The sequence below is a fragment of the Mytilus galloprovincialis genome, chromosome 2, assembly GCF_965363235.1.
Source record: "Mytilus galloprovincialis chromosome 2, xbMytGall1.hap1.1, whole genome shotgun sequence".
NCBI lineage: Eukaryota > Metazoa > Mollusca > Bivalvia > Mytilida > Mytilidae > Mytilus > Mytilus galloprovincialis.
This window is the reverse complement of record NC_134839.1, coordinates 61,604,435-61,629,911: the sequence shown is the minus strand read 5'-3', so window position 1 is coordinate 61,629,911 and position 25,477 is coordinate 61,604,435. Positions and strand designations below refer to the sequence as shown.

Genomic DNA, 25,477 nt, shown 5'->3' with positions numbered 1-25,477 from the left:
AGATCTGCTTCTTTTTTTTAAAGGCAATGGAATAGTTTTCTATCTTACTTTTCAGCTGACAAAAGACTTGTTAAAATTTATATCACGCATTGGTAATTTAGTATATTTATCAAATACACCTCGATTTATCTTGGATACCGTTATGATTTAAACATGTTATGGAAAATATTGTTCGCTGTGAAAAGATAGAGATGTCTCATTGGTACATTTCGTACATTTTTTGCTTCTTTTTGATACCAACTACAAAAGAAGTCATTCATTCATAAAATTTTATTCATTTAAAGCATGCATAATTCTGCTGTTTTATTTACATATAGGCTTGGCACACATTAATCACAAAATAATAAATAACATATTTTCAATTTCAAATTGAAAAGTATCATAATATGAAAGACAATGGTAAGCACAACATACGTCCGTAACAAAAAGCATGGTGGCGAAAGCATTTACTAGATCTAATTTTCTCGATTCGACCTGCAAACTATGATGTTCAGAATGTTTTATCTACATCTAATACATCGAACCAATGTAATTCTAATCTACATTTGTACCATACTAATCATTAACAGGTTTCACATAAATATTGTTTTATTTGTTTATTTCTTACATATACCTTCCAAGGACGGATTTCAACTGTTAATTTATTTGTGTACAGTCTGGTTCCAACCGGAAATTTATGAAATTGCCCAGTAAGATTATTTTATCGATAAATTATCGATAGTATCGATTTACGGATAAGCTGATGTTAAATCGATATATATTTCCTTGAGACGTTCCTCTTCCTCGTCAGCATTACCTATACTAATTGTAAAAACTTTATTATTATTAGGTTTTTCTTCTTTGTTAGAAGATGACTGACTTTCGCGATTTCTTTCTAGTGTTCTATCTCGTGAATGAGTTTCGAACATAGATACATCGATATGTTCGTCGCCATTGTCATCACTGTCACTTTCTATTGTGTGTAGAACTTGCTGATCACTTGTAAGTACATTTTCACCTTCGTCGTTATCTACACCAGAGTCAAACGAAAGCGTCTTATCGTCCGGAATAGACGGTAGTGATTCCAGAGACATTGCAGATTGAAGTCTACCTGGTATTGAACCTTTTCTTTTCTTTGAAAATATATCTGTATTAAGTTTTTCCGTCTTCTCGTTTTGTTCAAATAGTGGGTTGGATTTATAATGTTTTTCGTCCTTGGAAATATTCGTAAAAGAATTCTTTTCTGAATATGCGCGCAAAGATTCTAAAGAATAGGAACTACGGAGATTGGTAGGATTTGTAGAACTCCGTTTCATCTGTGGTGTATGTTCAGCGTCTTCATCGACTGAAGATAAAGTTGCTTTATACAAATCAGTTGAACTGTTGTGAAAGTTTGCTAAGGCTGGAGCAGATTGTCTTCGTAACTCGTTCTGAAAAACAAAAAGTTATGTATGAATAAAAAGATATTTGGTGTAAACGTCAATGAGTCTCCAACCAACTACATGATAACCAAAAGAAGACGAAAGACAACAATTGACGACATCTTGTGCCTACTTGTATGTCGAGAATATGAATAGGAATAAATACAAGGGTATATGTTTGTACATCTTTATGGTATAAATGAAAAATGTAGAATTGAGTTGTCATATTTTAAATACATCAAAATAATTCGAATCTTGAAGAACAGTGTATTGCTTAGAACCATTTTATGGTATTCACATAAAATCGAAAAGAGGGAAGTAAAGCATTATTATTTTATGTTTCACAAATTTCATGGAAAATGAAATGAAATTTAAATTTGAATTAACGTTTGAACCACCCCTGATCGTAAAGTTATGCACACATAAGACTTAAGATTTGAAATACACATATTTCTTACCTTTTTATACATAGAACATATGGAGTTTTTCTGTGATTCATATGCCTCCTCTGTATCATCAAATCCTTCGATCAAGAAAAATTTCTGTATTGTTTTGGGCATTTTTGTATCCATGATTAAAATAATGGAACCAACGATGGTTGTCAAAAGACCTATAAATAAAAGAGTAAAACATTTTTAGTTAAGAGTTTTTATAAATAATCGTGTCCATGAACCAATCTTAGCAAAAACTTCTTATAGTTGTTTACACCGAATTTAATTATTATATACATACCAAAAGATTGAGTGATGGAAATTCAGTAATGTAAAGGGTTGTATTGTATATGTTCACTATTTTTCTTCAACATTTGTATTTCCATGCAATGGCCATTATGTATGGTAAATAGAAATCTTTATTGAAGCCATTACGTATAAATCATACATAATTCATGTCCTCAAACATTAAACTAATGTGAACCTTCGTATATGTATATTTACATAGAAGCACAGAAATGTAGGACTTTATTAGTCTGGTTTTGTTGCATAAGACATTTTTTTTATGAATATTTTGAGGTCATGGCCATTTCTTATATCGTTTCTCTTTGAAACATAAATCCACTTTCTTTATAATGTATAGAAATAAGGTGATATGGTATGATTGCCAATGAGAAAACTGTCCACCGAAGTTCAAATAAAGTGGATGTAAGCAATTATAGGCAACATGTGGCCTTTAACAATGAGAAAAAGGTGTTCAAAGACTTACCCATCAATAGAATTGACCAAAAGCATATCCCATAATGTAGATGAAATTCACTTTCTGAACAGAAAAATCGAAGTTTTGCTGTTGGTATCATACAATGATAAACTATTGATGCTGAGAACATTGTCAAGCCAGTCAAAGTATATAACACTCCACCATAGTATATCACACTGCATACCATTATATTTGCTAAGATCCAAAAAGAAAATGATGTCCTGAAAAATGAAATTAAGATAAAATTTAATTATATTTATTATTTTATATAGATTTATGATACATAGTTTCAAAAAAGGTTTATACTTCAAAGCTAAAGGGTACCTGAACGAACTTAGAAAATATAAAAATTGAAACCCAATGTCTGTTGCAGGTATTAACAGGAGTACAATAAAGGAAATATATGTTTTTTAAAAGTAAAACCAAGTATACAGATAGGGTAAGCATTTTCTGTAATGGACCCATCAAAACGTCAGTGGAATATATTTGATTGCGATTCCATATCTAACCATTAAGTATCAAGATTAAAAATATAAAAATATAAAAAAAATTGAAATCAAGCCGGATGGGCGATGAAAGACACGTTAGAGTCTCTGACAGAGAAAACATGTCTATTCGTTCTTACTTAGTATGGTTAGGCGAAATCAAACTCTGGTACTTCTTACTTCAATAGTTCTTCTTACAATGTAACTATGGAGAAGTAGGGTTTTTGGCCAAGAGAGAAGACCTTTTTTTGAAAGCGCTTTTAAATCTCAACTATATTAAAATGTTTCAAAATTATAAATTTGAACTTTTATCTTGTCAATTAACTTACAAAAGTAAGATTTTTGCAAAGTACCCTGCCCTTGCAAAACTCCGGCCCCATCTGAAACCACCTTCGTCAATACTGAAAAATTCTACCACTGTTAACATTGGCTGAGGTAATCCTCTCTCTAAAAATTCCCGGAAATCACTGACGGAACCCATTGCTGAAAAAGAACGTATTTTATGTAGAAAATAAAACTATTTCGAATTGCATTGATAAAAAAAAAGCTCTTAACTTCGTAGAGAATAAAAAAAAATTGAACATTTCAGGCTAAATGTTAGACTGTGGAGCTATTTTTACCCTAAGTGCATCCTATAGAATCATGATTTAAGATCGATATTCTGTGACATTTATAGTCACTGTTTCAAAATATCACAAAACGTAAAACGTAATTATTATGGAATAATGACCAAAATAACAGGTTTTATTAATCAATAAGATCAAATTGACCATAATTTGTTGGTTTTTTTATAACACAAACACATCTATTTGCTCAGTAAAACTTTTGTTTTCTTGTGTCACATGCTACATCTGTATAAGTGTATGGTGTAATGGCAATAAAGATTTTATTTGAATTGTTAATTCGCAATTACTTTCTCACTTTCTCTTTTTTTGTAAATCCTTCTCGGTATGGTGAAGAAGATTTTCGTAGAGATGAGAAAATGTTGAGAATATAGCAACAGAACATTTGATAAAATGTGAAACGTCTATTAACTGTACCTATAATGAGTAAATAATAATAATACAGTGCGTATAAATTTACCTCCGTCAAAAGGAATGGCTTCATTGTACTTTATTGATCCCTGAGAACCTTGAAAAGTCCCTGAAACACAAACAGAAAGATTGCAAATGAATAAAAAAAGCTAAAATAATTTCCAGATAAAATTTACTAAAAAGTAAAAAAAAATATACCTTCGAGACGAGATGGTTCTTTACAAAATACTATGATATTTTCTTGACTGTTTTTGATTTTCAATATTTTGATCATCACTGATGGGACAATGATAGATGAAATGTAAAAATGACACAGGAAAATTAGTACCGTTAATGTTACTATGAATTCAACGAAATCTTCGTGTTAAGGAGAGCACGATTTTTGTTCCCTCAACATATTATGAATTGTAAGTTGGAATGTCATGTATCTACAAAAATGCAGTTCTTATTCCTTAAATAACTTCACGTATTCCATCGATTTGGCCATGACGATAATATGGATAGTGACAATCATGTTAATTTTATGATGAATAAGAATTTGAATCCAAATTAGTCGAAAAGAATTCAGCTTCCCAATCTAGAAAGTCTGTCACATATCCTGGCCAGAACATCTTACAACTGTGTATCTATCTAAGTTTACCAATGTCAGATCAAAGTTATATAGTAATTCGTGTATGTGTATTCAATTATACCAGACATATTTACCTTTAAGCGTAATATTAATTTTCTGAAGTCCAATATTAAGGCCGACTTGTCCAGTTATTTCTGCATCAGAACGATATATATATGGTACATTTACTTTTTTGTCTATACCATCCACCCAACAATCACCAAACAAACAAACTGGAATGAAAAATTGTTTGTTTTTTTAATTGAAGTTGAACAAGTTTTTTTTCTTGCTTTTTATTTACAATACAATGTTTGTTTGAATACAAAAGACAATAGAATCAATAAGTCGCATCCCATACTCTTAAAAATACATGTATATGAACTGAAGTGTACATACATGTATTAAGATGTTACACGCATGCAAAAAAAACTTTAATATGTTTTGTTTTGTTTTGATTAGTTTGTTTTGTTTTATTTTGTTTTGTTTTGTTTTGTTTTGTTTTGTTTTGTTTTGTTTTGTTTTTATGAGAAGGGTAGGTATTAACAATTTATAAATCTCTTTCTAGTTCATAACACGAAAACACTTCGGATACAGTATCTTAACATTGAGAAAATTAACAAATTTCAAATGTTAGCTATTAACTAATCTATCAGTTATCATTTTATTTCTGATTAATTGCTTTTTTATTCTGTATGAATTATGAACATCTAAATGTTAGTCGTATATTAGGGGGGAAATGCAAAATATGAAAATAAAATAATCAGATATCTGAAAAGAAATATTGTTGTAATTTCGACATTTTTAAAATACATTTTAAACATAGAAAATATATTCATAACTGAAAGGCAACACATATCATCATTTACATGCATGTCCTATTTAAAGTTAAACTTTTACTAATTAAATTAATTTAAAATAGCAATGCAAATATTATTTTTTTTAATTGACAGTCCGATTTGACAACTGAATTTTATATAGTCATCAACTCTTTTGATTTAGATTGATTACTTCCCCTTTTCTTAGCACATTCTTAAAGTCATATTGGCATAAAAATGATGGATCATTCTGAGTCTATAATAAAAAAATTATTATAACTGTAAATGCAATTTATGTCGAACCTATAATGTTTTATCGATACCTATGTCGACTTTGATTAAAAGAAATAATAGATTGGGACTAATAAAGAACAGAATAAATATAATTTTATTTCGCTATTAAATAAAATTAATATGACAAAATTTTAAAACATTGTATTATAATATAATTATTTCCAAATTTAACTGAGTTCGGTTCATGGCACATTATTTTATGTCTAGCAGGATATTGTAAGTACTTGTAACATTGTTAACCTTTGACATTTTAGGTCAAGTAGAGCAACTGAATTTAAGGTCAACGTGACAAATTTAATGTTTTTCAAATAAAAAAACCGTCTATAACATGATGTCAGACATAAAAACATTATGTTGGAATAGTGTTTCAGATGTCATATTGATTAAACACAATTTCCGTGACTTTAAAAGTTTCTAATTTTGTTTAAACTCATTGAAGAAATATTTGCTTAGTTGTAATTTTCTACATTTCAAAAAATGGCGGTTAATACTGGCAGTTTGCTTCTGGTGGACTGTTGGTCCCCGTTGTTATTTATCAGACCCTTAGTCAGTGCGAAATGAGTCATAACATACATTTCTTAAATTTTCCATTGATTACTTTATGAATTATTTAGCAATACATGTTCCAAGTTTCTTTTTCGAATATTTTTACTGTCTTTTTTATTCATATTGCTTCTTCAGTATTCATACATCATTGGCCTAAAAAAAATATTTTGAAAATTATCCAGGAAAGTTCTTCGGATGCACCTAAATCTAAGAATTTTACTCCTTTGGTTTGCAAACCGAAGAATGCCTTATCTTCTGTCACAATGTGTATAATAAATTTAGCAATAAAAACTAAATACGTGTACTGACTTTTAACAAGTAGAAATTATAATGCATCCGACTCTTTAGATTCTCACATACTTGTCACAGACACAAACACACGTCAGAGCTTTACTTTATCTTCTTATAAATATGAAGAAATTCAAAAAGACATTTGGATAAACTGTAAAACTGATCAATATTGTTTTGAATTCCGCATCCTACTGTTGCTTCGAGGAAATAGTATGCCTTACAATTATATCGTACAAATCTCGATAATTATCAAATAAACTTACGCAACAAAGTTGATCCTACTGCCAAACTATATACAACTCTGATTAATGTGTACCAACGCTGTAACGAAAAATGAAACCATGTAAAGTTACGTATACTTTACTATTATAATACAGACGGTTATACTTTGCTATTATATTTTTCTGTGGTATCTCCTCAGAGATTTTACTATGGTGGCCTTAATTTCGTGAGAGATGCAAAATTTAACATGAAGTAATTTTTGTTTCATTGAATTAATTATTGTAATGTAAAGAGATGATGAATTGTGAGTTACACACAATTTATTTCCATTGCTGTATATAGAAGCGACACAGTTTCATAGTTAAAGCATGGTACATCATATATATAATAATTTATTGTTTTATTAAAAAAAAAGGGGTGTTGAGACTGTGAAACATAAGTTTTAATGTATCATACATGTACCAATGGGCAGTTTTGGGGTAAATGGGTAGACAAAGCCCTTAAAATCTTAAGTCCCTCAATTTGAAGGTAAGGCATACATGGCACATCTTTTACCTAACATTACCTTTGGTGTTAAATCATTCACTTACCCCTTTTCCTCTAATACCAGCCGCTGCCACGATAGTTGCAATAGAGATCAAAACACAAGTATACACAACAACAACCAATGGAATGTCAATTGTGGCGGAAGTCCTTCTTTCGCCATAATAGCTGTATCCAAAGTCTCCTCTTAAGCTGTCAAACATTCTCAGAACCTACTGCAAAAGAAATCCAGTCATTGTAACACACAACCACTTCATCCCGCACAACCACTTGTCCACATATGATTTGCACTGAATCATCAATGTTAATATTTTATATCAATACACATGGACTAAAAAGGATACGCCTCCTCGTGGCATTTTCGATGTATTGAAATATAATAATTTGTTATAATTTCCTATAGAACATCTAAAGGTAGAGTTTATGTTGATTTTTGAAAATAACATTTCTGTCTAAACAACTTCATTTAAGTAAGCGATGATTTCTTGATAAGAAAACTTATATGTATTAAGTCATTAGAAATTTTTCGTTTCCGTCATCAAAGAGCTACTTGAAGTACATTGACTTCAATTATAGGTGATGGAAAACACAAGTTTTTACTTTTTACTCTTAAAAAATGCATCAAATTTGCAAGACATGCAGATAAAAACTAGTGCGGTAGAAAGTAGGTTAAAATCTTGAGAAAAAATATAAAAAATATTCATGTGAATTAAATTCTCACGTATATCAACTGTTACCGCAAGAACATAGTTTTTAATTGATAATCAATTATTGTACAAATAGGTTTACCACAAGCATTGAACCATCTTTGTTGAAGTGTGATTTTTATATATGTATGTTTGACATTGAGCATACTTAAAAAGATATCTACATTTGTACAATACATGTACACTTTGAAAACCTTCATGTCATTCGTCCATGTTTTTGGCCTGATCCATTGTTTATAACATGTGTATGCCCTTCAGGTATTTACAGAAAGCTACTTGTGTACTTTACTAAATGATATGCATTCATATTGAGAAATAATTTGCATAACTGCACATTTAATTACTTATGTAAGGTATGATAATTCAAATATAGTATTCATATTTTTAAACACTAAAAAAATCGAGCAAAAACGTATTTTATAATTCTAAAATGTAAATTGAAGTCAACTTAAAACTTGTTTATGTATTTATTTATTGTAATTATGTTAACATTGTTTTTTCTTTCTCATTTGATATATATTTGACACGCTAAGGGTAAAGTTGAAAACATCATAATGGAGAAAAAAGCCTTGCCTACCTATGATATATGAATCTTCAATTAGTCCAAAAGCTTTATCATACAAATAAATGCCTGCTTTTAGACAATCACTCATAGACCAAAATAACTCCATCGAATTTAAACACAGAAGAAGACAATTTAAACAACTGTAAAATCCCTAAACCCCATCACCGAGTCGTGTCTATTGTTCTAACGAAACAGTAAGGACTCCGATGATTTTCGGGAACCAGTACAGATATAGATGCTAGATGATTATCCAGTGAAGCGTATCGAATTCAATAATGCATGGCGATTTCAATAAACGTCACATTAACGACCTATCACAAGATCGTAATAAGAATATTATGCTACGTAACTTGTCGATGTCAAAGTCTACATGAAAAATGTGTCGGTACACGTCAATCTTTCACCAGAGACACATTGTAACGTGGTAGATATATAGTTAACCTCAATTATTACTGAATATTTAACTACCACTAGTCATTAACCACCAAATATGGTTGTTCCATCTATATTTACATACTTTGAGAGTTTCTCTTTTGACTCTTAATTTTAATAAATTATCAGAACTTTCAAGATTAATAATGAAATAGCATACACTAACTACAGAGAAAGCGATTTAGAAAATGCAATGCTTAAGCCACTGCCGAAGCCACTGCTGAAGCCACTGCTTCAAATTTAGCACCGCATGTGATTCAATCCCCATAACGAGTATTGTAACAAAATAGATCATATATTAATAATGCAAAGTGATTTTTTGTTTAAAATATTTCAAACCTATGCGTTTGTGCAAGATTACAAGAAAACCTGCGTTGAGGTTGCACCGAACCATTGAATTCCATAGTTTACTTAAACGTTCAAAAGGTTTTCAGTTATGGTCAAACATCATAGCTATTATGATAAAAACAGAAAAAGTTCCGAAAGAAACCACGACTAATTTTAAATGTTTTTTAAATGTCTTAATTGATCTTGTTTTGAAATATATTTTGTACTGGATAACTTAAATATGTAAGCTTCCAAGAAAAGCTTGAAGTTTGGTAATATTATGCAAATGGTTATAAGATCTGTATATGTGTGAGCATGTTGTATGTTAAAATAGTGGTTTATTTCCGACTTATGAGTTCGAATGTTCATTTGGTATCTTTCGCCTCTCTTTTATTGTCCTTGTGAAGGCTTCAGATCGTTATGAAAAAATACACTTTAAGGAAAATTATGAAAATATACATCTATGTAGCAAAAGTAAACAGTAGACAACAAAACAAAGTATGCAGTTATCAGTTTCTCTACTCAGACGCGGATTCAGAAAGGGCACACCCACCCCCCTGGCCAAAAAAAAGAAGAAAAAAGTAATATAAAGCTAAAATTACAGACGATATTTTTGTCAAATTGTGGTCCTTGAACTCAAAATCTTTGCAGCAACCTTTTACTAAAAGAAATTGTAATAAATAAGCCAGTTATGTCATCTACGATACAAAAAAAGCTACTAAAAGGTAAAATCACAAAAATACTCCGAGGAAAATTCAAAACGGAAAATCCCTAATCAAATGACAAAATCAAATGATAAAACATATCAAACGAGTGCATAACAACTGTCATAATCCTCTAAATGGATGTAACTCGAGATATTTCTATTTGCATTTTATTTTTGCTTATGATATTCTCAAATTAATTGACATTGAAAACGTTTGATCATGTCAGTAAAAATTATTGTTAATTTCACAATTTAACACGTTAACTTAAATTACTCTATAATGGTTTTAAATTGATACAAATATTAATTTTGTAATGTATGTGTTTCCTTAAAAAATATGTATATTTGCATAAAAGAACAGATCGTCTTACCTTCTATATTTGTGTATTGATATTTGATATTATATGTTCTAGTGTTCATTTGGGTAGATCGAATGAAAAGATATAACATCAAACTGTTCTTTTTGTTAAAATTTACTTTACATAAAAATGACTATTGACCACTTAGTCATTATCATATTAAGGTGTTAAATTAGACTAACAAGCATTAAAATCCGACAGTACTTTTCCGCTTGTTCAGTAATCTTTAGAAAAGAAAACATGCCCTCATTTTCGCAAAGAAGATTTAGTACAAATTTTCAACCTACAACTTGAACTTTTCAGTGCATAAGCAACGCTTATCATAATAACATTTAAAAAATCAAAGAAATATGCATAATTTAATCCGTTGATAGATCGATATGTCTAATTTGTCTTTGACTTTGGACATCGAGACAAAGCATACCAAAATCACATGACGGTGTACTTTTATCATGTTTATGTAATTGTACTTATGAAGTCTATATACCATTATTTCAAAAATGGTTGACTCGAAGTAAATCATACCAAGGCGATAGAAGCCAACACAGCTGGTTTCAAAGCTTAATTCAGTCTTTATTATGGAGTATATGGGAAGGATAAGTACAATAGTACGCCAAAAGAAGGCAACAGTCATTGTCAACTAATTGATCTTAAAGAATACATATATTAGTTTTAAATCAAAGTGCATGTCTCAAAATCGTGCATTTTTAATTTCAATAATAATAAATTGTATTCTTTCTTTCAAAATCTTAATCAATCTTCTTCACATGTAATGAAAACTTCAATAACTTGTAAATTCTCTTTAAAGGTCGAATGATTTATGAAAAATGTAATACTTTATTACGTAATCAAGATTTTCATTTATCATACGGTGAAAATGACATGTTAGCAATTTTTACGATATGTCATACAAAAATCATTTATTTTAGTATTAATTTAAATACTTCCTCAGTATTGGTTCTACGGATGTACCAAAACAAAAGTCCTAATAAGAGTCCATTAGGTCTTTGCAAAACGCAAGTTGATCAAACATTAAATATGTTCTTTCTGAATTTACATAGAAGTGTTATCGTTTGTCAGCAAAAAGTTAAAGTTTTGGTAGCTGAACCAGAAAAAGACAAGATAGCAGAGTGATTCATTTTTCAATACAAAAGCTGTGATAAGGTATCAATTCGATGACAGAAAAATAGATGCAATAACCATTTCAACTATGAAACATCTTCTGAAAGTGTTATTGCATATGGAACATTTAAGATGATACTGATCCTGTACGTTTAAGCGCTTTTTAGAACGAAAGAAAAACAAATAATTATTTTTTACCTCTTCGTAATTTTCATATTTTCGTGGCTGATGACGAAACTCAGTATAACTTTTACTTAATCTTAGTAATTTTTCTTTAAGTTTTTCCCGTTCAAACGTTTTTTTTTTCCTCTTCGTGTTTCATTTCTTCTTCATTCCGATTATGTTTTTAAAAAAATATTGATTTAAAAGATTCTTAGATGCTAACATATAAAACAACTTCTTTTAGAACCGCTCAGTTCAATGTAAAAAAAAAGTTAAAAAAGGAGAAGATAACCGAGATGAACGAAAAACAAATATATGTAACACAATAACAAACAGCAGTCAAGTAGGCCAATGAGAACTTTTAACAGAATCATTTTAGGAACTAAGTGCTATTCAGTTCGAAAGTCAGTGTGATGTTAGTAAAATATAGGTCATTATTACAGTGAACTTTCATCGCATGCCATACTGTCATGTCCAATAAACATGCACTTTACTGAACAATTAAAGAGATATATGCCTGGTAGGATTAAAGATAGGTTTAATTATTAGATCGGGTACACTTCCTGCGTTCACAGCCACATTATCGCTACTAAACAAACTTATACAACCGTTATCTCTTTTAAATAAATATATTAATTATTGGAATTGCTTACTTCCACTATGTTTAAACAGCAAAAGCATTCTAAAATCTACTGTTTATCAAACTAAACTCTTTAACAATGATAAGATAATAGACGTATATAATTAATTGCCCTATGCACTTTAAGAGAAATTCGTTGTGTAATCATAGATCTGATCGCCTTGGTTTAAATTTCCTTAAGCATAAAATGTAAAAATATCCAGAAAAGAATAGATTCGAAGGCTTTGCATTTGGACTTGTACATGCTTTTGCATTTCAATTATCAACATGGAAACAAGAAAGTGCTATGGTACATTTGTGTAATTAAACACCAACAAGACATATAAATACAAAAATATACATCTGGGGGTCATCAAACGACCTTCAAAGATGGGTAAATTATTTTTTTAGTACATTTTTATCGGGTTCAGTGGTTAAAACTAAAAAGGATAATTCTCAAATCGAACAATACAATCGAATTACAAAAAAACTTGCTGTCTACCATTTTAGTTTCACAGAGATCCAATACATAAACAAACAAAACTGGAGAAATGTCTCGTTACTCTCAATATATTAACTATAAAATCATTGCTGCCTCCGCTCTAATATCAGTCACTGAACGTCAAATCAATAACTATGCCGATGATGGGGCAACGTCATAAATGATAAATGAAACCCGTATGAAGTGCAATGGTTTCAATAAATTTATGTCAAACAATCCAACATATCAAATCAATAGATATGCTATAAATATACTTAAAATATAGATGTTATAGATATATTTTGAAATTTCCAATGTATAAAATGTTTAAAGTTATGATATTTTTATATTATTCAAAAATGCAATTATTCTGAATTTTGCATGTTCATCTATTGTCTTTTTCACAATTCTATAGATACACGTATCTTAACAACGTATTTAAATTTCAAGATTAAAATTAAAACAATAATATTTGTTTAATGATTAAATGTATAAACGGATAAAGTTTAAGCTTAACTATCTAACACTTACTTCTTAAGCGTACAACGATTTAACATGCATGTATCGTTTCAAATAAATATTTATTCAAAGATTTCAGAAAATCCTCTTTTTATCTAACATGCCATCCGGCAAATACAACCCGAACTATCCCTATTTATGATTGGTTAATCGGAAATAAACGTTAATACAATTTTAAAGTCAGCTAAAACTAGATTTATTTTGTATTGATTGACATAACTGACCGTTTTGGGTTTTGAGTTTCAATAAATTATTAGTACCTCCTTTCATAGATACGGATTACTATTTAACATTTTTATCCAATGGAATTTAGGGGATATCATTTTTATTTATTTAATCGTCAATTTATAAACTAGTATCCTGGTTGGCAATAAAGGTTGGGAACAATTTGCATGTATTCATGGTCAACCAACTGTTAAAACCCGAATATATATATAGAGATTGAATGACGCGTGTAAATATGGCAACTATCTAATAGCCCTGGCTATACATACGTTTTACTTATCACAAGAAATGAAATTACAGGTGATCCAAGACGATATACTGCAAACCAAATGAAATAATTTTTACTTTAATATCGCTTAACTCCAACCTATCATGCTACAAATTCTTTTGTACAAATATGTATATTTTAAATTCCAGAAAATTTTGAAATTGTCTTTAGAACGAAACCAACAAGTAAAAAGTATAAAAATAGATGTTAAGGTGGATTTTTATTTAGTTTTTGCCTTTACTTTGGTATCAAATTAATAGGGTAATAGATAAACAATCAAATATGAATGCAAAAACTATTTCTAATCATAATCTCTATTTCATCTTAAAAATTAGTGTTCACCATCTTACAGAAAGATTATTCATTACATGTGCATTTTTTTCTAATTAAGATAGTTTTCAAACTTTTCTTTGTAAAAAGACAAAGCATGTATTTGAATAGTATGATGTACCTAATTGTAGTAAGTTCTAACCCAAAACAGACGCAGTTACTTGCTTGGCGGTTCCTGATTTTTTATCTGACCTCGAAGCAAAGCTTATACAGAACAGAACATAACGTATTTTGGCTTAGTTTGAATTCAAATGAAAATATCAACACTAAACCCATACACCTTTTCCATGTGATTCAGTATAGTTTGATTTATTTTTATTTTGACGTAATGATAGACCTAATTTTATCAATTGACACACTATAACTTAAATACTTCTAAACTTACTTGCTTTATTTTCAAACGTCTCGAAACGACCTTTTACTAACGGCTGAACGTGAAGCTGTCTTCCAAATATGATTCTTATACCAATGTCATGTGTTTTTTTAAGTTAAATAAACATGCATGGTGTTTTATTTGTAGAAAAAGTTAGGTAAATCCCTTTCTAAATGACAATGCAGTAGAGTTCCAAGAATTTTGTTAATGGTATTCATCATAGCATATTTATATGTACCGTAACATGTTGTACAGCTAGAAATCAACTTGACAATGTAAAAAATCGGACGTGTTGTCAAATTATACTTAAAGTGACTCTGTATGCTTGTTTTTTTCTTACTTTACCAATTAAACTATAAACATCGAATTATATATTCCTTCGATATATGTCTTTAAAACTCAGCATATCATTGTTTGTTTTGAAAATTAAGAATGGAAAAATCCAATAAACTGGGGAAAAAGTGTATACTAGAAATATTTTTATTTTTGTTTCATTTAAATTCGGTAATTGCACATTTTACTTTATTCAATTACTTTTGGCAACAACAAAAATGTTAAGAAGAAACCAAGAACAATTGGAAATAATATTCCAATTTTCTTATAATTGTTTTTAAGATTGTACTTAATGTGCATCGTTTTTAGTGATGCATTGCATTGTAATAACACAATAATTCAACATATAATCGTTAACAGTATATAGTTAGATATAATCTGTTATAAATTGAATGAACATTATTCCTTGAAAATAATCTGTTTCTAGAAAAGTAGTATAAAAAAACAACTTTAGATTGATTCGCTATCCTCAAGATGTAAAACGACGAATTAAAACATGAACAATAACCCAGGAAGAAAAGTACAACGAGAAATACGCTTTGCTACATATTTTTGTGTATATAAAAACGATGATCTGAAACGAACTATGACTCCCGGAATTTATATCTAGGGGGTTGCAATTCAAAAATAGCAATGTTGGGTAGACACACAATTTCACGCAAAATCATCTTCTCATTAAGTTAATGACGCATGTCTTCCTATCAATTTTTCCTTTACATATATGTAGTCTAAGTATGATTATGTTTGTTCAACTTAGTATATTGGTTTTGCATTTATTTGTGACTTCCCGTTACGATAATATTAGCACGTTTTCAAATTAAATATTGAAATTGCAATGAGACTGCAGATCTGATTTTTAATGAAAGGAATTATATGACCGATATATTGAATATATCTATATTGCAAATGAAAAGTCAAAAAATACTGATCTCCGAGAACAATTAAAAACGGAATAGTCTTTAATCAAATGGCAAAATCGAAAGCTCAAACGAAGTAAACGAATGTATAAAAACTGACTTGGTACAGGTATTTTCTTACGAAAATAATTGTGCATTGTACCTGCCTGATTTAATAACTAGATAAACCTCTCGCTTGTATGACAGTTGCAGAAAATTCCATTAAATTGACAACAATAAGTGAACCAAAACACAAATACATACTAGATAAAAGTGTCAAAATAGGGGTACAGTAGTCAACATTGGGTTTTAATCTCAATCACTATATGAAAAAACAAACCAGCTGTCAACAATAAAAAACAAAAAAGCATATAGACAAAGCATTCCTGCGAAAACAAAGCTAAGTACAAAATTTACCAAAGCACATCAATATCACAATGACGGGATGTATAAGTTAGTCACGTCAAATGAACACCGCAAAAATAGACTAAACAGCAAAGATACCCTTTGTAGAGCCTTGAAAAAAGATGTATACATATAGTACTCACTACCATGTTGTCATATTTCTACCATTACTTTATTAAAAAACGTATTTGTTGTATTGCAGATGCATATAAAATGTTGTCCCAATACCCAAGTACTGATTTCATTTTATATCATATACCATTTATCCAATTTAATGACAGTACTAGTTTAAATAAATATTACCAACTTTCAAACATCCAAAACCTACAGATTAAGCAGAACCAATCTCAATAGGTTTGTTGAGCAACACATGCTAAGTATTACTCAAAAAGTTAAAAATAACATGACTCTTTTACTACATATGTCCTTCAAGGTGGCAATGGAATATTCTCTTGTTCTTCCTTTTTTCGCATCAGTCTTATAATTGGTCTCGTTCTAAACATATTTCTATCATACTCCTTAATCATTTATGTACTGCGTGGTTTAATTGTATTCTTATTTAAGCTTAATAAAACCATAAACATAAAGAAATATTGGTTGTATCACATGTTAACGTTGAATGCGATGTGTTAAGTAGAATACTGTTAATTTATCTTTATAGGAATAGGAGGTTGAGCATTTGATTTGCTGATGCGTTGATGGAGAAGGTTTATGGAAATACATTTTCGGCCCTCTAGGAAATTAAGTAAATCAAAATACAGAAGATAGAAGACAGAATAAATATGCTGCAGAAGATAACTGCGTATAAAAAAAGTCAGGCAAGCACATTGGAAATGGATGTTTTATCTTCTTAAAATCAACCTGTCCAACGCCTTTCCCTCCCTGAATAATAAATGATCGTCCCCTTTCGACTATTTCACAAGAACGCTGAAGACTATGGGCGAAGGGAGCAAGATCAACACATTTTTTTTCGATAATTTTACTGAAGTGGTTTGTCGAACAAATGCTTTCCATCCATATCTTCGATGACACGTCAGTAGTGAAATTGCACGACTGATTTTCACACTTTTAATACCAGGTACTTGGAATTCATTGCATTTTCAAACCGAACTTGAACCAGGAAGAGACTCGAGTAGTGTGTTCAAATATTGACATATAATAGAACTATAACATAAAAGGCGTGTTTCTACCGCGTCTGGTTTAATTAATATTATGTTTATAAGTAGTAATAAAATTTGTATATTTTGGAAAATTGATAACATGTGATGGCACGTATCAGTCAAGTACTTCAGCTTAATCCTTCTATCGTACAGAAATTACGACCAATCCAAAACGCATTTGTTTCCCATGCGTACTTAATTGTTGATTAAACTATGTTATATAACAGTTGTTATAAGAATATATATACATGTATTTAAAGTTCATAATCGGTTTATAGCATCTTCTTTTCACGTTTGTTGGTCTTTACTTTCATCGCACTTGCGATGTGCGATTGCCGAAGTTCTACCGATAGGTGTTAAGGTTAAGGTCATTGCAAAGGAAAAAGCTGTTGGCGAATTAGAGTACGGGAAGACAATTCATTAGCAGCACATTTCTGAAGATTTTGATATCATACATAATTTTCTTTTAAAAGAAAGTTTATGTTCATGTTTTATTGTATTATAAAACTTACACGTTCAAGTATATAAAACATTTTTAACTTAGAAAAAAATATATAAAATGTTTTATATGACTTTAAATCTAGTCGTTTAAATGATTATTACATCTAATGGGATTTGTTAGCAAAATGAACACATCGTATTAAAAAGACATAACATAGCTTTACTTCCATTTTGATTTATTAAAATGCTCTTCTTTTATTATTATTTTCTATAAATCTTAAAAAAAGTACCATCATTGTTGTTTAGATCAATTTTTTAAACATTATTGATTTGAATAATATGTTCAGAAGTATAATATATAAATGCAACACTAACATACCGTTGTTCCATAGTCATAAATCGATTAAGCGAAAACAAGTATGGGTAACCAGTGGCGGATCCAGCCATTTTAAAAAGGGGGGTTCCCAACCCAGAGTAAAAGGGGGGGCTCCCATTCAAATGCATTGGTCGGCCAAAAAAAGGGGGGTTCCAACCCCCCGGAACCCTCCCTGAATCCGCCACTGGTAACAAACCAAATCCAAGACAAACGCATCAAATTTAAGAGGAAAGCAACGGAACAACAGAAACACTGAACTGCAACCCAAAATAATGATGTTAAAACCTGATGATGCAAATTAAAATAAGATTGAAAGATAATTGGAAAACTGACCCAGTGTGAATAAAATTTAGGAGAAATGAGTCCTACCATTTTCTTGTGAATGATTAACCAGTAAAGGCAACATAAATCACTCTATCTGATGTTTCTTAATAAGACACAATAAAGTTATGAGAGATAGAAGATCTCAGATTTAAGAATGTATATAAGTAAAAGTCAAATGAATAAGGCTTTTTTCCGCTTTTTGCGCTTTTTCGAAAAATATAACATACTCGTGCATTTGTAACAGTGGTTTGATTCCGCCAGTGTACTTTATCAGGAGGATGAAAATCCCTAGTGTTTTATAATCCACCAACAAAATATCACTAGGGTTTTTAATCCGGCCCCAGTGTTAAATATTCTCCACTCTTGATAACATTCTATAGAGATTTTTTTTCAAGGGAAATATATAAAAATGGAGTTTGGTATTTTCTTGGGGTATTTGAATTAACTAAAACTTACATAGCTAATTTATGTAAAAGTTGACATAATAACCTTGTGTTTTTCATCTACGAAATGTTCACATAAATTTGTTGAACCAGTAATGATAACACTAGTGATTTTGAACTAGGAATTATTACCCTAGTGATTTTTGTTACTGAAATGATTGCACTAGTTACTTTGAACCGGGATTTATTACACTAATATTTAAAAATTCATACATTAATTGAGGACGTTTTTTAGTACTCACTTTGAACACATGATAACACAATATAATGCTTTATCTACGAATTAAATTTTGATAATTTTTCTAATCAAATTATATGCTTTTAAATTGTCACTAAATGTAATATGCCGAAGTTTTTCTGTGCATTTGCGTTTTGGCAGACTTCGATATAAAATAATATCTTCGTCAATATTTATTAATCAAACTGGTTCCTTGTAAACTATTCTAATTTTAATATATTAATTGATGTAAATAATAAACTGGTTTAATATAAACAAAATAACTTTGAAGATCAATGCTTTCACACTAATTACATCCAATATTCTCTAGTGAAAAACAGTTACCTGGAATAAAAACTGGGTGGAATGAAATTACGCTTACACATTCATTCAAAAGGCACAGGAAGTGATTAAATAAGTGTACTCACCTTTCTTAATTAATTATTAATTAGCCATTAGTAATGCATCATTGTGAGGATACTTTTGATTAGACATTACTTTATAAAGTTACACATCCCACTCATTGTCATTGTCTGTTATTTTTATCAATGAAATATTTCAACAAAGTTCAATTATGAATAATAAAAGTGTACCACTAATTGTATTCCCCTCTCATGTTTTACATGTTGTTATTATGTCGTGTCTTCCAAAGTACAAAACGATTCATGTGAATGACCATTGATAGTTTGTTCATTCTAAAAATTAAACAAGAACATAAACAAGCTACATTGAATGTCGTTCGTTTATCTAAACACGTCTCTTCTTTTGTAGATCAATATGGACAACATCTATCTATTCTATTAACTTATTTCATTAACGTATTTCTTTTTCTGGTCTAATTTAATGATTTTCAAATATACAAAACTGATAAATGTTTATGTGATCATTATGACTAAACATACAATTTTGTGACCTTATGAAAAAATACATATTTTGGTGAATATTCTTGTGGAGGTGCTACTTGATCCAACTAATATTATAAAAAAAAAATAATGTTTCATTTGACGTACCCTAAATTTTGACATGTCCCCCTTTTATGTCTTTGTTTAAATCACACTTTGTTGTTAATGTAATGGATTTTTGTGCGACTGTTGTACAAGAAAGAGGTTTAGCTAGATATAAAAACAGCTTGACATAAAGAAATCCCGTACCAAGTCTGTAATGATAACAGTTGATTCAATTCATTTGGTGTGTTTAAGCTTTTTAAGATTTTGCCATTGATAAGGAACTTTTCGTTTTGAAATTTCGTTATTTTACTTTTATTGTTTCATCTAATACAAGACCATGATAGTGTCTATCGGTGTATCATCGTTACATATCAGCAGTCGGTTTCACAAAAAAAAAAAAAAAAACAACTTACGACTAAAATTGATCGTAAGTCATGAACAATTCAGTATACTTACGATCAGGCTTAGTCGTAAGTTTTTTTGTGAAACCGCCTGCTGGTCTCGAAGTTGACATAAAACAATGAGTGCTCATGTTTCCTCACAGTAATACTTCTTCTTTCAACAATACTTAAACTCCAAGTGATAAAGTTTAGTGTTATCAGAGTGACTTAGGCTGAAAAATATGTTTTTTAAAAGGATGAACAGATAGGTACAAGGATTCGATTTCTGTATTTTTAATGAATAGTTTTTGTTCATAAGTTGATCACTTAATTGTACTTAGCAGAACAGTTACCAGTAGATATTCTTAGATTAACTTATCTTTTTTTCTTCATTTTACTTATCTTGGATTTTACCTAGGTAGCTATATCACATCAAATCATATTACGTGCATATCGATCAATCAATTCGTCGCTGGGCTTCTAAAATGTCGTAAATTACAAATTTTTCAATAAAAAAAATTCTCACAAACAGGCTTTGAAATTTTTGGCAAAATGCATGCTTCCAAAATGTCGTATGTGAACTTGAACATTTTTGTAAATAGCAGTGAAATAAAAACTTTGACATTTCTGGATTATCCAAGAACTTAAACTATTTTCACAGAAATAAAGAAATGTACAATTATTTTTTTCCCAAAGCCATTCTACAACGATTTTTAAGTTTTCATACAACATTTTGGAAGCAAACTTTACAAACAACTGACATTGGCAATTTTGTAATATGTCTTATTTCACATATTTTGATTGATCTAACTGTATTCTATTTTGTAATACCAAAGATTTCCTGCCGCCCAGACCATTGGTGTCAAAAAGTATTTTTAGCCAAAAAGTCATATACGACATTTTAGAAGCCCAGCGACGAATTGATTCCAAAAACATACAGCAAAACACATAAGCTAACTCAAAATCATAACCATATCGCCTGTTGTGTTACACCTATTATTAATCAACTTGGATTGCAATATTTGCAGAGCACCACATAAAAACATGAACATTCAATAACTTACAAAGTTATTCAGATCATACTACATCAACTACATCACTAGTACTTATATTCCAGCAGACACTATAACAAGAAAAACAAAGGACCAAACATCTTGACAAGTCTCTACTTCAAGGATAGTACAAAATAGTACTTTTTCCCCAAATAATGATACAACAGAACAGGCTACCACAAATTGTACAAATATTATAGCAATGTTATAACCAACAATTGAATCTTTCGGATAACAGTTGACACCAACATTTTAGGTTTTGCTTTTTAAATGTTCAACATCTCAACTGTTGTCGTGCTTGTTCTTTTGTAGCAGTATATTTTCTTTTTCGACTATACATTATTTAAAGGGAAGATTTATATGACAATACCAACAAAGCTTAACATAACTTTGCATTGCTATGAAACTGTTTGAGCCTTTTTTTTTTTAAATTCACACCAAACACAATGTCCATTTATTTATGATTGAAAATTTGTTTTATTTTTACAATGCTTCATCATTGAAACTTTATTTTTTTATAAATTATTTATCTGATTTATTGCATCGTGCGCAATAAATTGTCAATGTCTCGCAAATCAATCTGAATAAATCCTCCCAACTGTCTTATTATAAAAACACAGAATAGTAAATTTTGAGAATGAAAAAGTATCTGTAATTGGAAATTATCCGTTTATAAACGATCTATGGTTCAAATTATTTACAATCAGAGAGTATCATCAATTTTAGAAAAAGGCAATTAAATTCCATGTACATGAGATACCATTCTCTTGAATTGCTGTACCACATCATTTTCTTTTTCCATTTCGTTTCAAAATTTTCAAGTGAAAACTGTGTTTGTTTAGTTTCTCATTCATATAGAAAAGATAAAGCACAAAAGCAAAATGAAACCCAAGAATACACAAATGTTACAATAGCACAATAACACAATGACGTGTAGTCTAGGCACAAATGGATACTACCAAAATAGACTAAACAGTGAAGTAATAATTTAAAAATAAAAGACCACTGCAACCCGTAATTCAGATGATAAACAACGTTAGTACCTATAATCCATACTTCAAGACCATCGTGTATTATTTGTTAAGTTGTTACGGAATATTTATCAACAAGGTCTTTGTATCTTCCAGTCAATTAAAAAAGCGGCTTTTTTAAACAGAAGAGCGAACATCCTTATAATTTTAAACGTCAAGCAACCTGAAAAAATCACATCTAAAAAGAAAAAGAGTGGATGCATACACACGGTTTGCTTTTTCTGCTATAAAGGCGACCGGAGTTGGGAATTTTTCAAAAAGATGTTCAGACAAATTGTTTTGAAAGTGCAATATGAGTAAGGATCTGACATAACAATTCGTGAGTGCCATGTTCTGCATGCATATGAAGACAGCGTCAAGTACATTTTTCTAACTAGTATAACAAATAATAATTACCTGCTATTATCTGTATTTCTCAATTTTGTAATATGACACACATATTCTTTTATAAGGTACTATTTAACCAACTGCAAATGTGCATATTACATATCTATTATCAATATATAGCAATTGATTATGCTGATTTATCATCAATAAATAGCAATTGATTATGCTGACATTTGCACATACATCTTACAAAAATTTAATTATCATACGATTGTTTTAAATTAATTTTGTGACATTTATTTCAGTAGAGATAATATATTAATATTCAAGTAACGGGACCGAAGGGAACTATTAATAATTATGTTTGTTTGTATTGGAAAGTACATTTGTTAAACGCATGATGATAATTATTTATTGTTCAACCAACCAAAAGGATTTTGATCGTCACGAAAAAATTCAAAAATGTATTTTGCGCCGACTAAATTTATTGGCACTTCTTTTTAGGGAAAGTTTTAATATTTTTTTTTAACCGGAATTGAAGACAATTAGGCTTCGGATTTGTCCTCCAACGAAAATGTAAATTTGTAATGAACATGAAGAAGGCATCCATTGGAGTAAATATATTGAACCTTTTGATTTTATATACATGTAACTATAGGAAAAAGAAGACTTTCTTAAACAACAAGGTGCAATAAAATGCTTGATAAATTATTCGTCAAAGGAAGAAAAGGAAAAAGCGTACGTCCTAACCTCTTAGTCAGTGTAAAAAGACATCCACAATTACAGGCTTACAATTTAGTACACAAAAAGCGATTTTCATACCCATATAGCTTAAAACAAAACACCATAGTAGACCAAAGTAAGTACTAAAACGTAAAATAACAAAAATACCGAACCCTAAGAAAAATTCAAACCTTCAAACTCTAACAAATGGTAAATTAAAAAGCTCACCAAACGATTGGAAAAAACTGTCATATTCTTGACTTGATACAATCATTTCCTCATGTAAAATATGTTGTATGAAACCTGGTTGTATAGCTAGCTAAACCTCTCAGATGTATGACAATCACATACAATTCAATTTGTAATATTGATAAATATGTGAGAAAAGTCGAAGATCTTGTGTCACGTGAAACAGATATTACACAAGGGTTAATCGAATCATGTTGGCGTTCGTAGTGTGTGTTTTTTCTAAAAGATGAGTCCACCTTTACCATTTAAAAACCCTCTACTAAATAGTATGTTTCTCTTATTTGTGTTAATTTTTTTTTCAATGGGATAGATATTTACAAAATTTGGAATTATTCTGGTAGAGGAGACTTCTTTATAGTAGAAAGTGAATCGAAAGAAATCACTTAATAAATTTCAAGTGTCCTCAGAACTAGTCTAGATGAATTATCAGACGAAGTGCTTCCATACTATATTATTTTGTCGAAGCCAAAGTATGAAATTTGCCTCGAACAAACAAATACACGATCCGAGTACAGATTAGCACAGTTGAATCTTAAGGATATGCTGAAAATTTGATTGAGATCAATCTCTCAATTTGATATCGGAAATGTCAAACTGAGATTGACTTATCAAAAGAGTGAAAATGGCAAACGCATTTTTCTACATTTAATGCTTGTGACAAGACAGGAATATGAGGTTTTTTTTTTCCTTTTGCCTGATGTGTTTGATTTTTGCTATTGCTATTTAACTTTCTACTATGAAACAAAGCAAAATAAAAATTATATAGTCTCTTGTATTCACCTCTGTAGGCTTAACGTTGTCCTTTGATTTTTCAATAACAAGTCTTGCTGTATTGTCTTTAAATCAATATCGACCTGAAATTACCATTTTGATTTAGTTAGATCTGAAGGGAAGCTTCAATTGAAACACATATCATTAGTTCATCGACTTTAAGTTCATTGTTGTTGACCGTCCACATCTTAATGAACTGACGAATCGTCATTTTCATGTACCACTTGTTTTTACTAAATCGACCTCTCCCGAGAGGTCAGGTAGCTACATATAAATATTATTTGTAAACATGTTCATCGATATAATGGTTTTCAAATTGCATACATGTACAACAACAATTGACATGCCTAAAATTGTACCTCAGACGAAAAAAAAATTTATGTATTTTTTGTTCATGAAAATGTATTTCAAGTGACAATTTTAATAAACCACAGCCTTTTACATTCTAATTTTTAAATGACCGCCAAAGTAGACAAAAATACAAACTTAAAAGACTTCTTCGTTCCTCACATGATAAGACAGATATTGTTTTTCTTATGAAATTTTATGTTTGATTCTGTCGAATGTGTTTCTTTGGGATTGTTGAGTACTTTGTCATTTTTTCTTCTGTTCTCAAGTTTGAAAAAGGGATACTCGTATCGTTTGACTGCACTTTCATTACAGATGTTTCTTTTCTGTGATAGATTACTGTTCATCTTAAAATTGTTTCCCTGGTTTATTTTTGTATTGTTGTGGTATCTTGTATTATTCCCTGATAACTTTTACTCATATTTAAT

The 25,477-nt window shown here is 30.0% G+C and overlaps 1 protein-coding gene across 3 annotated transcripts; it reads right to left on the bottom strand.

Annotated features, from left to right (window-relative positions):
* Positions 1–255: 255 nt before the first annotated feature.
* On the bottom strand, positions 256–14,703 carry LOC143064043 (dual oxidase maturation factor 1-like). Of its 3 annotated transcripts, none has more exons than XM_076236550.1 (9): positions 14,639–14,703; positions 7,479–7,646; positions 6,930–6,987; positions 4,816–4,953; positions 4,160–4,219; positions 3,406–3,559; positions 2,601–2,812; positions 1,859–2,010; positions 256–1,409 (listed from the first exon to the last, which is right to left on the bottom strand). In XM_076236550.1, the coding sequence occupies exons 2-9, from the start codon at positions 7,632–7,634 to the stop codon at positions 729–731; spliced, it is 1,611 nt and encodes a 536-aa protein (XP_076092665.1). In that variant the 5' UTR covers positions 7,635–7,646; positions 14,639–14,703; the 3' UTR covers positions 256–728. The 3 variants fall into 3 exon arrangements, with proteins under 3 accessions (XP_076092665.1, XP_076092664.1, XP_076092663.1); XM_076236549.1 differs by lacking the exon at positions 14,639–14,703 and adding an exon at positions 13,443–13,542; XM_076236548.1 differs by lacking the exon at positions 14,639–14,703 and adding an exon at positions 8,716–8,952.
* Between the last annotated feature and the right edge of the window lie 10,774 nt (positions 14,704–25,477).

Coding starts and splice junctions, on each gene's coding strand:
- LOC143064043 (XM_076236550.1), bottom strand. CDS start 7,634: ATGTTTGACAGCTTAAGAGGAGACTTTGGATACAGCTATTATGGCGAA. Junction 4,220..4,815: donor AATTAATATTACGCTTAAAG/GTAAATATGTCT, acceptor TTTGTGTTTCAG/GGACTTTTCAAGGTTCTCAG. Junction 2,813..3,405: donor TTTGCAAAAATCTTACTTTT/GTAAGTTAATTG, acceptor TTCATTTTTCAG/GACATCATTTTCTTTTTGGA.